This window comes from Protopterus annectens, chromosome 7.part0, assembly GCF_019279795.1.
Source record: "Protopterus annectens isolate FY-2018-M chromosome 7.part0, PAN1.0, whole genome shotgun sequence".
Lineage (NCBI taxonomy): Eukaryota > Metazoa > Chordata > Ceratodontiformes > Protopteridae > Protopterus > Protopterus annectens.
In genome coordinates, this window is record NC_056739.1 from 249509402 (window position 1) to 249526846 (window position 17445).

At 38.8% G+C, this 17445-nt stretch overlaps 1 protein-coding gene across 1 annotated transcript in view; it reads left to right on the top strand.

Annotated features, from left to right (window-relative positions):
- LOC122805805 (epidermal growth factor receptor kinase substrate 8-like) overlaps positions 1–17445 on the top strand; it is a 293418-nt gene that overhangs the window by 28217 nt on the left and 247756 nt on the right. Inside the window, exon 4 of the mRNA XM_044076069.1 lies at positions 16532–16606. Within this exon, the coding sequence (XP_043932004.1) occupies positions 16532–16606 (75 nt within the window). The remainder of the gene's footprint in view (positions 1–16531; positions 16607–17445) is intronic.

The window sequence follows — 17445 nt, forward strand, 5'->3', positions numbered from 1 at the left end:
TGCATTTACTACTGGCTTTTTAGAACTATAAAAAGCCAGTAGGCTGTTGTGCAAGATCATGGCACAACTGGGGCTGTGTTTCTACCCTATCTCCCACTATGGCATGATCTGAGAGTTGGTATAGAGGTGTGCTGGGCACAACCCTTTCCCCATCTGGGGGTGGAGGGAGGCTTGCTCCCTGTATAGTACTTGTTTTTAGATCATTTCAGATTTTGTTTTTCAGCCTTATATGGATGATGTTTACCTTGTCGGTGTCTTTGTCCTTCAGGATTATGATGTATTCCCTGTAGATAAGGCACAACATAATGAAGACAGCTTTTTTCACACCATTTTAAATATAATGCACATTTCAGGAGATAAGAACAAAACTATAAATCTGAAAACTGGCTGCTGGGGTTGAGGTCAAAATACCACTTTCATTTAAATTTCCCTTCACTGTATTCACAATAATTATTTGGGTAGAAACAGTGGTGAGGAGGTTCAGATCTGCTCCAGTTCCAACTTGTGCAATTCAGGCTCACTGCAAGCACTGTATTTATTTAGTCAGTGCGATAACTCTATAAAAGAATGGAGGAATGGCTTTAGCTGGATTCATTTCTCTTCAACTCCAAATTCAGTTCTGTAGATCTATCAATGTGTGATTCATTTAACAAAATGTTTAGTGTGAAATCTCCGAAGTATGTAGGTTAGGAAGGTTTCCCCTTTTGCCAAGGTTCAGTGATCTTCAAGTTCACCTGTTATTTATACAAAGGCATGGGGTATTGGAAGGCAGTTTTGGGAGGGAGATTTGGACTTATAGAGTACCCAAGATATTTGTTTCAATAAGATGAGAGTAGGTGAGTTTTGTACTGAATTATTATTATTATTGTTAATATTATTATTATTATTATTATTATTATTATTATTATTTAACATTTATTTACCTGGTAAGTGGAATGGTTTATTGACCCTTTTCAGCCATAACCAGAGAGGTTAAATAGCATCAAATACATCACAGTCTTTCAATCAACAATATTATATACAAAATGAGTACATATCAAAACTAAGAACATAGTGATAAGACTGAATGTAGATAGAGTAAGATTAAAAGCTTAAAAGATCCAGTCAGAGTGCATTGCAAAAAAAAAAATATATATATATATATATTCATATATATATATATATATATATATATATATATATATATATATATATTAAATGCAAGTTAAGATGTTTTAAGGTGACTTAAAGCAATGGATCCTTCTAAATGTCCTTATAAACTATTTTCAGACTCAGGTTAGCCAGTAAAGGTAGACGTAGATATAATATACACAGACAATGTGGAGCAGCCATTCAGCTAGTATGTCTTTGGGATATGAAAGGGAATGGACTATAACAAGCAGATAAAACCCAATCAAATATGAGGAGAGCTTACAGGTTTACAGTCAAAAGGTGGACATTGACATGCACGACAGCCACTTCCTCAAACATGGTAGAAGCAATAGTCGGAATGTCGATTTTCATGTGTATGTCCATTTAAAAGGATGCACACAGGGCAGGGACTCACAGCAATGATGTAAATGGGAGATTTACAAAATATGGTCGACAGAATTTGTCGACTTTGTTGCGTCGACCATATAACCTAATTAATATGTATGAGTCTACGTTATTTGTCTCGGAAATCACCATTCGCTTAAGTGATTTTCATGTTTTTGATAGTAAACCGAGCTTGCAAAGTCCAAACAGAAAGCAATAAGCAGGAGTGAATGAATGCAAGAAGTACATGCACTCCCAATTGATCCTGTCCCTTTCCTGAACCCTAAACCACTGATCTAAAAGTAAAATTGCTGCCTGGAAAACACAGCTATTACTTCATCTAGCAGATATCTTTACAGAAAATATGCCATACCTGCTAGGAAATTTCCACATTTTATTCTTTGCCAACCTTTCTATGGCACAGACACCAAAGCTGCAGTGTAGGAGGACTAGAAATGGAGACAAGTCCACTCTCCTGAATCTTTTCTTCATCTTTTTATAAAAGTTAAAGGAACTGAGATAAATGTGAAACCATCCCCTCCGTGTACAAGACTAAGTAACTGTGTGAGTGACCGTCTGTCCCTTTAAGTGTTCAGGTGTGGCTTCCAAACTAGTCTATTTGCTAAACTGGCTATCTACTTGTGTGTTTCACCCAAGAAATTATAGAACCTACCTGTAATTTGTGCATTGACAGCCATGATTATTTTGTATTTAAAATTTCATAAAAGGAAAATGTAATTTTTGAAAAAAGCTAAAAATAAACTATTTTGCATGATGTTCACCACTCATAACCCACTCCATGTTTACAGAAAAAATATATCTCTTTAATTATTTCCCATGATTGCAACACCCACCTTCTACCTCCTGATCTCAGCCATGCCAGAATAGTGAGTAAACTTAAAAAATGCATCTTTGGGCTTTCCTTTGCCATTCACAGAGTAATTTTTCACTCTGTACCTCCTTATTCTGTCTTTGATATATTTTACAAAATTGGGGCAATCAGTGAATGTTTCATACAAGGATCAATTGTTCTTCTTCTTCTTCTTTCGGCTACTCCCGTTAGGGGTCACCACAGTGGATCATCTGCTTCCATTTCTTCCTGTCCTCTGCATCTTACTCTGTCACACCAACCACCTGCATGTCCTCTCTCACCACATCCATAACCCTTATCTTAGACCTTCCTCTTTTCCTGTTACCTGGCAGCTTCATGCTTAGCATCTTTTTTCCCAATATATTCTGCATCCCTCCTCAGCACATGTCCAAACCAATGTAATCTTGCCTCTCTGGCTTTGTCTCCAAACCTTCCAACCTGGGTTGACCCTCTAATATACTTATTCCTAATCCTGTCCACCCTTGTCACACCCAGTGCAAATCTTAACATCGTTAACTCTGCCACGTCAGTGCCACTGTCTCCACCCCATATAACAGCTGGTCTCACTACCCTCTTGTAGACCTTCCCTTTTACTCTTACTGATACTCATCTGTCACAAATCACTCCTGACATTCTTCTCTACCCACTTCATCTGCCTGTACTCTCTTCTTCACCTCTCTTCCACACTCACCATTACTCTGAACTATTGATCCCAAGTATTTAAACTCATCCACCTTTGCCACCTCTACTCCTTGCATCCTCCCCATTCCTCTATCCTCCCTCTCATTCACACACATATATTCTGTCTTAGTTATGCTGACCTTCATTCCTCTCCTCTCTAGATCATATCTCCACCTCTCCAGGGTCTCATCTTCCTGTTCCCTACTCTCACTACAGATCACAATGTCATCTGCAAACATCATAGTCCACGGGGACTCCTGTCTGATCTCATCTGTCAACCTGTCCATCACCATTGCAAATAAGAAAGAATCAGCTGTTATTGCATTTTTATATGTTTTATGCACACTGCTGCAAATTTTAAAGAACTGAGTAGTTAGATATGATTCTCTTCTTGAAATATATGAGATTAGAACGGGACTGAAACAACTGGAAATATAACAGCAACATGCGTGGAAGACTGCATAATCTTGCCTAAATAAATCATATAATTCTGATGTATGGCTTCATAATGGTAAATAAATATAAAAACAAAACTGAGTCAGTAGTTACCTTACATAACATAAGTAGATCAGCAATCCTTAGTATAAATTATCTAAATTATCTGCATTAATATGATTTAGACTGCTATTTATAAAAAAAAAATAAGTGAGTATTTTCACATTCAACAACTTGGCTAAGTTATATATCTGCTGTTCTGGGCACTGCATACAGCGTTCGACTTTTGTTTAAAGAATATAGGGAGTGCATTTATAATGCAATGCTTACTGCATTCTGTATCAATGCCCTAATTACAGTATCTTAACCTGTTTCTCTTTTGTTTTCAGCCAGTGACACCATGCTATCCTTATTGAATGACTTGAAATGAATAATGCTAAGATAGATAACAATACTGACTCCAAAAATTATAAAAGCTTTTCTGCATTTAAAAGCTACTCTCCATGCAAAACTATGCATGGTTTGGCACTCTCTGTCACAATATTCACACTTGGTGACCATAGGTAATATTAACATTGAAGTCTAAAACTGTGACAGGTATCAATGTCTGGAGATTATGATTATGATAGAAACATTCCTCTACTAAGGAAGTTGTATTTGATTTGATTACATTAGTACAAAATACAGAAAAAATTGTTTTGCTGAGTCTATGAAAGTCTTGGACACTTTTTGAAAGCACTCAAGGCATAGACAGATTTGAAGGCAAAATAAATTTTCAATATATTACACTATGAGCATATTGCTGTGATAATGCACCTGGACTGGACAGATAAGACTGCACTCATTAGTTATATTAAAATAAGTCCCAGACATAAGCTTTAAGACATGGTGAGCATATATTTGGGGTGTTTCCTAGATTTCATAGAGTAACAGCAATGTTTGCTTAATGGGTGTGATTTTTATCTCTCCCCACCTTCTTTTAAGGGGTAATAGGGATTTAATGAATAGATGAGGAGACATGATAAAATGTTTTTGAGTTTTCTGATAATATAGAGAGGATTGTAAACCCATTCTGAAATGTAATAAGTTAAGCACTGATTGTCCCTGCAAATGTTAGTTACTAGTATGGTAGAAAATAAAACGTTTTGCATGATTGTAACAGCATTCAGTGGAAAACATTCATAAGTATTGCTTAATTTATATTACTTGGAATAAATATGTTTCTCTTGAAATAAAAACTACTTCTTGTGAAAGAGAAAACATTTTTTTCAGTTTAAGATTAATGGCATCTCTGGCAAAACTAATAATGGAGGTCTTGGGAAGTATTACATTGCAGCCTTAATACTCCCACAATTGTAGGTACTATCGCTAACAGTTGTGAGAAGTAGAAAACTGATCCATAGTCATTAACAAACAGATGTGGATCCCAAAAAGCTATTTTGAGAATAACGGTGCAGTCTGTTTAGTAGGTCACAGTGGGAATAAAGGCACATACACTTCTAACTGTAGACAATGTAGTTTTATTAAAAATGTACCTTCTTTTTTCTGTATATTAACATCAAAAGAATTTATAGGGCTCCCATCTATTTTGATTATCACTCCCAAAATGTAATATATGCTGCTGCATGCAATATTTGCAATGCCTTCTAAGTACAATACACTACAAAAAGGATTAACACTCACTGTAACAAGCATGTGCTCACCATACAAAAGAAACATGTTAGCACCTTGTATTGCCATACTGTTATTTGTCAGAACTTTTCATTCTACATGTTAAATCATGTACACCTTCATACTCACAACAGAGACAATGAAAGCCTTTGGATCACAAATATTACACATAGCAGACTTTTTGATGCCACTGCAAACCCTCCCTGGCTTCACTGATCATTTAAATGGTTTTAAAATGAGGCCTTTGAAACATTATTTTCCTTTATGGTTTATATGCCTTGCTGTTATTTATGTAACTGCTTACCTGTTCATTTATTTAGTTCCGTAAGTCAGTTTTATCATGTGAGTAATTTCAGGTTGGTTTATCTTTTTGGTGCTTAAAGTGTAGGTTTCTTAATATTGTCAGTCTGATGAAGTATTGTTTTCATTTACAAGATGAAAGTATTAACACTGTTTTATGTGTTTTAATATATTTAGTAAAAAAGCTTTTACTGTTTCCACACTTCTTGTTACAATTTGTTTATTTTTTTAAATTACATTTAAGTACCAGTTGTGACAATTGGTGCCTTTGTGCTTGAAATTATATTTTTGTTTTGGCAACTCAAATATAGCAAAACAGCAGAAGTGCTCTCTATTTTCAATTACAGATTGTATTATTATACTAAATATTGTTGTGAGAACTCTTTACATTCAAACAAATGGTTCATATTGTACTACCATTAAACCACAAGTTTGCTACAAGACTGCAGATACACTGAATTCAAAATCCTATTTGTTTCAGAGATTATCAGCTAAGAATTCTTAACAAGACATGTTTTTAAGGGAGATAACAGTAGAATGATAAATGAAAATTGCTAATAGTTGGTGAGCTATTAATGACTCTGCTTTTCCCTATGTCACTTCACTTAGAAGTGCACCACTGATAGACTTCATTTAAATTATGTTCCTTCTGTTAAAACATTTGGGGTAATGGATACATTCTATTCATCAGTAAATTTTGTGGTTCATATTCCACTAATACATACACAGATATTTACATAATTTGTTCACCAGTGGAATTTCATAGTACAGAAAGGATTTGTGGCAAGGCACAAGACATTTCTCCATTAATATACAGTCCCAGCTCATTTTTTTTCTTTTATTAAAACTACCTTATATTTGTCTGCTGGTTCAAAGGAAATGTATTTACCTGCAGAAAGGGTAGGTTTAACATATGAGTAATTTGGTGTGGGTGCCATGGCATGGTTAGTCATTTAAACATGGACTGGGTGTAACATAACTGGCCATGCCATAGAGTCAAGTAGCTAAGGGCCGTCAATCTCTTCTTGGGGCAGAATGTATTGTAGAGTCTATAGGAAGATTACACTATAGTGCATCTGGGAAACTAGTCCTGTATTTTATACTTAGGGACAGTTAAAAGTTAAGTGCCATCTCTTGATGGAGTGGTCTATGCTGAAGCATAAAGTCCGTCCCACTTAGGAAAAGTGCATGCAGGTAGAACAGCATTAAATATAGGCAATATATACAAAAAGTCCTATTTTCCTGAAATATGATGGCCTTGTACCACTGAAATACTGATTTTTAGCCAAGCTGATTTTCCAAGTTAAGGCCATAAGAAAGAACTTTTCTGGAAAGTAGGGACTCTGTCAAATGTAAAATGGGGTATAAAACACCCAGACTGATAAATAAAGTGTAATGGGTCATGCTAGTGGTAGAACTAAGGTCAGAAAGGATAACTGTGACAATTAAAATACTAATGAAAGAGACAGAGAGAAAAGTGTCTATGGAACATCTCTAGACTGATTTATTGTTCATAGACAATGTCTGAAAGTAAGTACAGCTGACTTAATTTCTGCATGTGCATTTCACACTTCCATAGCGTGATTGCCAGCCAAGGATACTGCCAAAATAATAACGTCCAGTTTATAATGCAGTGCACCAAATATGGAGGTAGAATTTATTATACAGTACTGTAGGTTGATTAGCCTGTCACCCAAAGATTGAGACTAGATTTTCACGTATACCTCTATATAAATCATAGTTCACCTTTATTTGATATTCATGTACTGAATTAAGTGTTAAGAGTTACAGATGGTGAACAAGAAAGAAAAGAAGGAAAGAGTGTACCATGATGGGAACAGTCTATGACGTTTATTGACTCATCTGGTTTGTCTAGTTAGGTGAGAAATTACGCTGTTTAATTACTATAAGGACAAATTATTTTGACTTCCCAAAACATTTTTATCAAGTAGAAATCCAGCAATCACCATTTGAAAAAATACAGTTTTCAAAATATTTTTCGGGATATCAACAACCTGTACATAAGAAATGTACTTTTCTGCAATAAGTTATGCCAGTTTCGTGGTACAGTATTTTCTGCAGGAGGAACGGGAAGGAATATCCCCATATACAGTGGGGTAATGGGATTTTCACTTCACAAGTTATAACTGTGAGTTTATCTGCTTTTCCATTTCAAAGATGACATTGCATTACTAAACTTCAGTGCAAACATACTCTACACTCAAATGTCTGAATATATACATCTGAGTTTTAAACAAATGAGTGAAAACTCAAAACTTGCTGCAATATATGTCTAAAGCGTTTTTGGAGGGGTCTTTATCCCCTCCCATCACTGTCTGTGCCACCCGCCCATACTGCTGCTGCTTATACGTAAGATATTTCTTTCTTGAACGAGGGGATTCTTAGAGATACCACAGTATTTGGTCTAGTATATAACAAAGCTAATCACACTTTTGTGTTTGAATTTGTGATTGCTTAACAGAAATGCATTGAAGATTTGCCTTTTTTCTATTAAGAGTAGGGTCATGGTATCATTTTTTGGTGGGTAACATTCTTGGGAAATGCTGTATATCCCTGCAATTTATTTACATCAGCTGTCTAAGTAAATGTACAGTGAACTGAGTACATAAAATAGTTGGCTATTTTTCATCTTAAAAAAAAAAAAGAAAAAAAAGACACTTGAAGAACATTCTCAAATAAGAGTGAAAAGATGCAGAATGCATCATTATGCCATGGTCACACCACACTGATGGCAAGTATAATCTAGAATGAGCTATCCAATTTTAGGTGAATAACTTAAACATGAGGAACTGTTAGCTACTTAACTAGCAATGACTGCCTGATTGATAAAAAACAAGAGTATATTGTTTATGACAGCATGATACATTGCATAAGAAAGTTTGATCTTTATATAAACTTAAATGGGGCAGTTTGTAATTTGGAAACACGTTATATTCTGATTCAAAATGCTATACATACCCCATTGCAAACTGCCTGCACTTTCCAGCTCAATAGCAAAGTAATACACATGTAAGTTCTCTATTAATGGTAAGCATGATTCAGAGATGGCTGATTTGCAAACAAAGGAAAAATGCATTCATAAAACTTTGAGCACAGTGTGCATCTCATCCATACATCTTGAGTTAGTCCAGGTAGGCAGACTTTATTTTATTTTTTTTATTTTTATTTGACATTTGTTTACTAGGAGGGTCTGACAAAACTAGGTAGCCCATTTTCAGCAGAGGCTGGGGAGAAAAGCTCCACGTGTAAAAACTTTACAATTGCAATAACAATCAACACAAAAAAGTACACATTTTGAGATAAGCATCCTCATTTTTTTATTTAACATTTGTTTACTGGGAAAGCCCGACTTGGAACGAAGCCAATTTTCAGCGGAGGCCTGGGGAGAAATGCTCCAGATGCATGTTTTTGTAACGTGGGAGGAAACCGGAGCACCCAAAGGAAACCCACACAAATGCAGGCAGGACATGCAGACTCTGCACAGAATGAACCCCAGCTGAGAATCGAATGAGAGAACCTCTTGCTGTGAGGCGACAGTGCTACTGCTGCACCACTGCGCCGTCCACTCATACTTTGCAACTTACAATTCACACATATGTACAAATTATGAGATATGAAATAACATGTTAAAAATAAAAGAGTAAAAAATACAATATCAAATACATACAAATGGGCTTATACCATGCTTAAATGCCCTTTTATACTCCAGAATTATTTAAATGAAATAGCAATTTGCCTCCTTACATGAATCACCCATTAACCATGTTATATGCAGCAGAAACACCTGACAGCACAGCGGTGAAAGTGCTGTTTGTAGCATTCCTAGATCTGCTGGCACTGCAAGGAGAAGGAGGAGGAAAGACAGATGTGCAGGGAATGCAAATGATTAAAGACTTGACAATATGAAGTGGGTGGGAGCAGGTATACAAAGCAATAATTTTGCCCCTCTACACATCACAGCCTACATGCACAACACCAGGGTCTTCTCTCTTTTGTAATGCAGAATAATTTGTATAGTTCTTCACTAGCATGACATCGCTTTGGGATTTCTTGCTTAACCAAGATCTACATACTCATAAACAAAACAACTAATGTACACAATTAATTGTACAACCAGCAAAAACAAAAAATCCTCTGCATTTGATTTTGTGTCTTGATAGCTAGCCATAACATAAATGGTAGTACTTCCAAAGCACAGTCTTTGAAGAATTTGTATCAAATAGCTCTATCCTGGATACCACCAAAAGGGATTTGTCATGAATCCCATGGAAGAATGTTTAAAAATATACTCAGCAATATTCAGCATTAATCTCATAACTTCAAAATGAATTGGTCAATTCCTACATATAGAAAAGACAGAACAGAAGAGCTAAAAATCACATTTGTGCAAATCAAAAATGCCTGAAAACTCATAACATACCATAATTAAATACATAAAACCTAATTCCTAATTTCTGGTTACTTCCATGCACCATTCTATTCAGAACTAATGATATATTCATTACTGGAAGTCTTTTGTATGGGCTAAGATTGAGGTAACTGATGACAGTATGGTTGCCACCCGTCCCGTTATCAGCAGGACACTCATGGTTTGAGCTGCCACATCCCATTGCCCGATGTGCAGAGTAGTGGGACTTGAAAAGTCCCACTTTTAAATCGCACTGAATTGCTGTGGAAAAGCCTTAAATACTTCCGGCTTTTCCACGGCAATTCCGTTACGTCACAAACCCAGACCTGCAGGCAGAGCTGTTCCCTGTTAGGTCCGGGTACTGTAATTTATGCAGCAATTGGCTGCAATTCATGAAGGGTGTGGGGAGTGGGGCAGGAAGTCCCCTGCAAAGATCACGGCTGTAGAGCTGTTTGTTTTTAGCTCTTCTACAGCCGCTAAAAAAAGGACCAAGATTTGTTTTTTTTTTCAATGAGCCAGCCATCGATCCATTCATCCAGCCAGCCAGCCAACCATTCATCCAGCCAGCCAACCATCCATCCATTCCTCCAGCCAGCCATTCATCCAGCCATCCATTCATTCATGCAGCCAGCCATCCAGGCAGCCAGCCAGCAATCCAGTCATTCATTCATCCATCCATCCATCCATCCATCCATCCATCCATCCATCCATCCATCCATCCATCCATCCATCCATCCATTCATGCAGCCAGCCATCCATCCAGCTATCCAGTCATGCAGCCAGCCATCCAAACAGCCAGCCAGCTATCCACTCATCCAGCCAACAATCCATCTATCCATCCATCCATCCATCCATCCATCCATCCATCCATCCATTCATGCAGCCAGCTAGCCATCCAGCTATCCAGTCATGCAGCCAGCCATCCAGACAGCCAGACAGCCATCCACTCATCCAGCCAACAATCCAGCCGTCCATTCATAGGTTCATAGGTTCATAGGATTATAGGTAGGTACTAGGTTATCGGCCCAAGGGCCTATGTAAGCCTAGCCAACAAGGTTCCCTGGCTTACGCCACCCAAGAAAGTTATTTTCCTGTGCCACTGTCGAGCAGAGGCACAGAAGTGATCCCTGGGGTGTATTTCCTATTTCCCATCCACTCATCAAGATTTTTCTTGAAGAGTGCTAATGAAGAACTTTGCTTGACATAGATGGGTAGCCTGTTCCAGAGTATGGGAAGTCTCTGGGACAGGAATCTATCCCTCCAGCATGTCCTGTTTATTGTGGTGACAAGGTTTAGGTCCCTAGAGCATGTAGCTCGGAGGGATTGGGATTTCTTTAGGTGTAGCATGTCCAACAGCTCTGGGTTTGACATAGCTTTATATGTTAGGCAGAGATCACCTCGGATTAGGCGATATGCTACGGAGTAAAGCTGGAGTTTTTTGAGGCGGTCAGTGTAGGGCATTTGTTTGAGGCCAGTAATCCTCTTTGTGAGGTACTTCTGTGGCCTTTCCAGCTGCTGCAGATGTCTTGTGTGGTGCATTCCAAAAGGGGCATTGTACTCTATAATGGGTCTAATGAATATCGAGTAGAGGGGAACAATGACCTCTTTTTTCCTGGATGAGAACCATTTTATGATGAGGTGTGCCATGTGGAAGGACTTCCTGACTACTGTGGCAATGTGACTATCAAAGGAGAGACTACTGTCCACCTGGGTCACAAAGTCTCTTATCACACATTCGGTGTTAAGTAGATTGCTGCCTATGTGGTAGTTCATGGGTACACAGTTTTTACCAAAGGGGATGACACTGCACTTTTTGGCATTGAGCTTGAGGCCATGGCTCTGACACCAGGCATCTGTCTCAGCGAGGCCCTTCTGTAGGATGTCCACATCATTTGGGGACTTGACTATGGCTCCTAATTTGCAGTCATCTGCGAACTTTATTAGTCAGAGGCCTTCTGTGTTAGCCTGTACTTCAGAGAAGTAGATACCAAACAGGCGAGGTCCCAGGACGGAACCCTGTGGTACTCCACTTGTCACTGCTTTGAGGTCAGATTTGGAGTCTGCAACTTTTACAGTGTGGGTTTTGCCAGTGAGCCAGTTGACAACACATCTTGTGAGATAGGGATTTATACCTAGTTTAGTGAGTTTAGCTATAATTCCAGAATGGGGGACGGTGTCGAAAGCCTTGGTGAGGTCAAGATAGGCTGTGTGAACCACCTTACCCTCATCTACGGCTTTGGTGACTGCCTCAAAGAAGTTGATCAGGTTCAGGAGGCAAGATCTGCCTTTTACAAACCTGAACTGGGTGGGATCCAGAGTTTGGAGGTTACCAATGTCTTTCTTTATGAGTTCCATCATGATACGTTCCATGGCCTTGCAGACCAGGCTCATCAGGCTAATAGGTTGATAGTTCCCGGGATCAGTGGTGGCTCCCCCTTTGTGGAGTGGGATAACTGTTGCTGTGCGCAATTCATTGGGCACAAAGCCTGATGAACATAGTGGTTAAGTGGGGAGCCAGTTCATTCTGAAGTTCGTGTAAAACACAGCCTGGGATGTTGTCCGGTCCCATGGATGCTGTGTTTTTGGCTTTAGAGAGTGCAACTTTTACCTGCATAGTTGTGATTACAGGGACTCTACATTCTTCCTGTATATATATATATATATATATATATATATATATATATATATATATATATATGGGCCCTTTAGGGGGTGGGGTGTAAAGTTAGCACTGAACCTATCTGCCAGGATGTTGGCAATATCAGTTGGTTCTGTAATTTCCGTGCCTTTGTGCTGTAACTCAGAGCAGATCTGGGTGTTGCCATCGAGATTCTTGACATAGCTATAGAATGCTTTGTGGTTGTCCTTAGAATTAGTGGTGGTTTTGGTTTCATAGCTAACTTTGGAGGATCTTATAAGGGATCTCAGCTTCTTACTGAGGCTGATCAGGGAGCTCCTCCACTCATGGGATTTTACTCTCTTTTGCAACAGTTTCTTCCTTCTGTTGTACAGTTTGTTTATGGCAGGGGACCACCAGATTGGCTTCCTTTTTTTGGAGGATAGCATCTTGGTTCTGTTTGGGATACCATGATCCATGCACTCGTGTAAGTGCTTATAAAGTGCATTTGTGTAGGATTCAGCAGTTGTAACTGTATTGTCCATCTGCATGGGTGTCATGAAGTTCACCACTTCTGTCTTAAGAAGCATGAAGTTGGCTTTGGAGAAATCTTTTACCGTGGTTTCCTTAATGGGGGGTGGGGGCAGGATGTGGATATCAAGGGTGATTAGCTTATGGTCGGATCGGACCAACGAGGAGATGACTTCAGGTGTGGAACACCGGTCACTCATGTTGGTAATGACTAGGTCTAGGATATTGTTGCCCCTGGTGGGGTTGTGGATAAGTTGATCCAGGGCATTGGAATTTATGAATTCCAGAAAGCGTTGAGCTAAGGAGTTGGTACATGAGTAGTTTTCCCAGTTAATGGTGGGGTAGTTAAAGTCACCCATTATTAGGGTGTTTGGTTGAACCCTAATATTTTCCAGTACATCAAGAAAAGAGGAGTAGGAATCCTGGGGCATGGTGGGGATCTGTAGCAAGCTACAATTTGGATTGCAGTTTTGCCCAGAGTTAGTTGCACTTGGATAACCTTGGATGCATTATGCTGAGCAACTAGCCTAGAGGTGTGGATATCCTTAATGAATATGGACACACCTCCACATTTGGTGTTTCAGTCCAGGTTACATGGCCAAAAAGTGTGGTATGAGTTATAGCCTGGTAGTGCAAGGGTGCTCTCTGCAGCTTTGAACCAAGTCTCAGTCACTGCACAGATATGGATGTTCTCCATTTTAAGGAGTGCCTCGAGTAAGTGCATTTTGAGATTTAGACTTCTAGCATTCAGTAGTATTACCCTCAGTTTTTGCTTGCCTGTTCCTGTTACGGTGGTGAATTTTTTATTTGAACCATGCCTAAAAAAGGCACTATAGTGGCAGCAAGTTAGCCAGTATCCGGAATCCCAGGGGTGACAGGTGCAGCCATCCATGGCAAAGCATCATGGTCTGTCAACCATGTCATCCCAAGCAGACAGATACTGGATCCTCTTAGAATGACACCAGAAGCTTAGCCAATTGTTGAAGTCAATCATTTTGTCCTTGTACTGCGGTATCATTCGGGGAGATGGCAGAATGCTACTCAGGGCTAGGGTCATACCTGCCTGGGCTACAAGGTCGGAGAGTTCTTCCATGTCTCTTTTCATGTAGTACAGAGAGGTACATCTCAGGTCATTCACACCAACATGGACAATGACAGAGTTATATTTGTACTTGTTGTGGAGTGACCTGAGTGCGTGGGTTATGTGGTGGATCCTGGCACCCGACAGGCAGCTGACAGTAACCTTCTCCTTGTTTAGCCTGGTGAGTGGAACATCAGTGTGCCTGACTATAGAGTCTCCTATGACTAGTGTGTTGGGTACGTTGTTTTGCCTTATTGGCTGTGGTTGAGTGGCACACTGAGTCTGTGGGCTATGTGTCATTTGGGTTGTGCTGGGGGATGTAGGTTGCTTGCGTTTCTTCTTTGAAGGTCTCTGTTGCTTAGACAGATTATTATTGAGAGCCTCCGCAAATGTTTTTGTGTTACTCTGTGTGGATTTTGGTGGTATAGATTTAGTGAGACAATGTGATGAGTGTGGTGTGGTGCAAATGTTTACCTTTTCCTCATGACTGTCAAGTTCAGTCTTGGTTGGAGAGAGCTTTACCTCCAGTTTGGCTAGATAAGTGCATTTCTCACAGGTTGTAGGGTTGGGTGATAGGAGGAGAGGGTTGTCTGTGTACATGAGGCAATTTCTACATTGCCTCAAGATGCCCAGATTCATCAGATAGACAGGAGAAAACACTGGGAGATGACCCTTGGATATGCCTGAATAAAAAATATTTTCCTCTAGATAAGTGAGGAAAGTGAGTACAAGAGCTGTTTTTCTCTAAGCAAGTGAGAAAAGTAAATACAAAAATTGTTTTCCTCTAGGTAATGAGGAAGATTGAGTGCTATAGTAATTAGTAACTTATTTAGTGCTTACAAGTTCTGAACAAGTGCTGAGTATAAATAAGCAAATTTAAGTGCTAAAACTAAGAATCTGTATCTGCATTAGATGAGTTACAGGACAGAAACAAGTGCAAATGCATGCTTTCAAATCAGAAAATTGAAAGACATGGAAGAGATTGCCCAAATGGCCAATAACTACAATTTCTGGGCCAGAACTACCCTTTATGTGGTAGACAGGTTACCTAGTGCTGACTACTCACAGTGATAAGCTGGAAGGCTTCCCTCCAACACAGAAAGGCTTGAACGGCTCAGAAGCTTACATACAGTCCTGGATACAGCAAATCTGTATCTGGAACACTAGTTACAGGAAAGGTAGGAAACAGGCTTACAGTTTTTTTTTAACAGAAAAGTAGCAAAAACAGTAGTAAAAACAATTCACATGCAGTGCAAGCTAGCACACTTGAGTATGTAGCAATATTAGACCAAACACAGTTTAAAAAATGCAATTAAATTAAAAAGGACTAAAAGCAAGTGCAGAAAGAGTTTATTAGGTAGAATGTGGTAAAGAGATGGGACTGGGGGAGTGTCCCAGATCAAATCTACAGTGGGGGGCAACTGCAAAAGCCACCAAATTTAAACTACAAACCAAAAATAGGGAGGGTGGGTGAAAAAACAATTTCAACAGAGATCTAAGCACAACTAACAGTACAAACTCTAAAACCAAAAAAATATACTCAGCTCTGTATATTTGCAGATCAGTCTCTTAGAACAGGGGGACAACAGTTTCAACAGAGATCTAAGCAACAATTAATCTCTATAACCAAAAAATATATACTCAGCTCTGTATATTTGCAGATAGTCTGGAAGGCAGTCTCTCAGAACACAGGTTCCAGCAATCCAGCCAGCCATCCAGTCATGCAGCCAGCCATCCAGACATCCAGTATTCCACTCATCCAGACAGCCATTCATCTAGCCATTAATCCATCCAAACCATCTGTCCATCCAGCCATTAAGCCATCCGTCCAGCCATTCATCCATCCAGCTGCTACTCCCACCAGCCAGCTAGACACTCCAGCACCCAGCCAACCAGCCACTCCAGCAGCCAGCTAGCCACTTCAGCAGACATCCGTCGTACCTATATCAGCATCTCCTTCACCACTCCTGTGGTGACATCATTGCAGAGGGTGTGGCCAGTGCCATATTGGCCACACCCCCATGTCCCACTTTGGACCACTTAAAAGGTGGTAACCCTAGATGACAGAGAGGACACAGTTGCCAAACTTACATGAATGTAGGAAGTAATTAATGTATTACTCACAAGGAATGATTCAGTGAGCTACGGTTATAAAAAGTGTGATACATAATATAATGTTTTTTTCTAACACATACTGTACAAAAGCTACTACACAGCTGTAAAATCATATTTCTGAACTACAAGTTTGGTTCTGTGAGAAATTGCTCAAAATAATTCTTATGTGAAGAAGTGCAATCTACACAGATATTCACCATCAACTTAAAATTGTTCATTGAGTTGAAAGGTAACTTGGCTATATGTGAAATTCTGACTTTTGTTTTCTTTTTTTTTTCCTTTCAGGCTAGGCTTGATTCAAATATCCAGAATCCAAGCCCTGAAGAATTGGTTCATGTCTTCTTTTCCACTATTCCCTTTGTGAGTATCCTTCTCTTATTTCTATGAATGATGCATCTAATTGTGATATTACAACACAGAAGTACACATGTAGCTTTGCAATCTGGAGCCCGGAATAGTACATTATATAAAATGTATGTATGTATATATATATATATATATATATATATATATATATATTATATTATATATATATATATATATATATATATATATATATATATAGATAGATAATATAGATATAGTTATAGATAGATATAACTTGGCTCTGGATGATTGTCACTGTTGAAATGACATCTCAACCCCATGTGCCAAAATGGGAAGAAGGGATTGTGGATTGATGGATGGATGGATGGATGGATGGATAGATAGATGGATAGATGGATATATCTATAGGACAGCAGGGTGGATAACTGGTAAATACAAGTAGTAGGAAAGGAGGAATATGTGGGGTATTGGAGCAAAGGTGCATGATTTTAGTGTAGAACATAGACATAAGAGGCATATTTTATCAGAAAGGAGCTGAATAGAAGTACATGCAAAGAAAAAAATAGGACCAAAAAATTAACCAAAGGAAAAATATAGCAAATGCAAATGAAGGACAATCCAAATTTAACTGCACTTTTCTGGTATTATCCTATAGTAAAGTCATTTTACTTGAAAGAATATAGCATTATTGTTCAAAGCAGAAGGGATGATACAGAAAGTGCAGTGTAGCCATCCATCCACAACCCCCTGTTTTCCCATTTGTGCCCATGGGGTAGTGTGTCACCTCAACAGTGACAATCATCTAAAGGCAATGATCACAAAGCCATGTGGCTATCCCTGACACGGTTGTTCTTCCATACCACACATACACA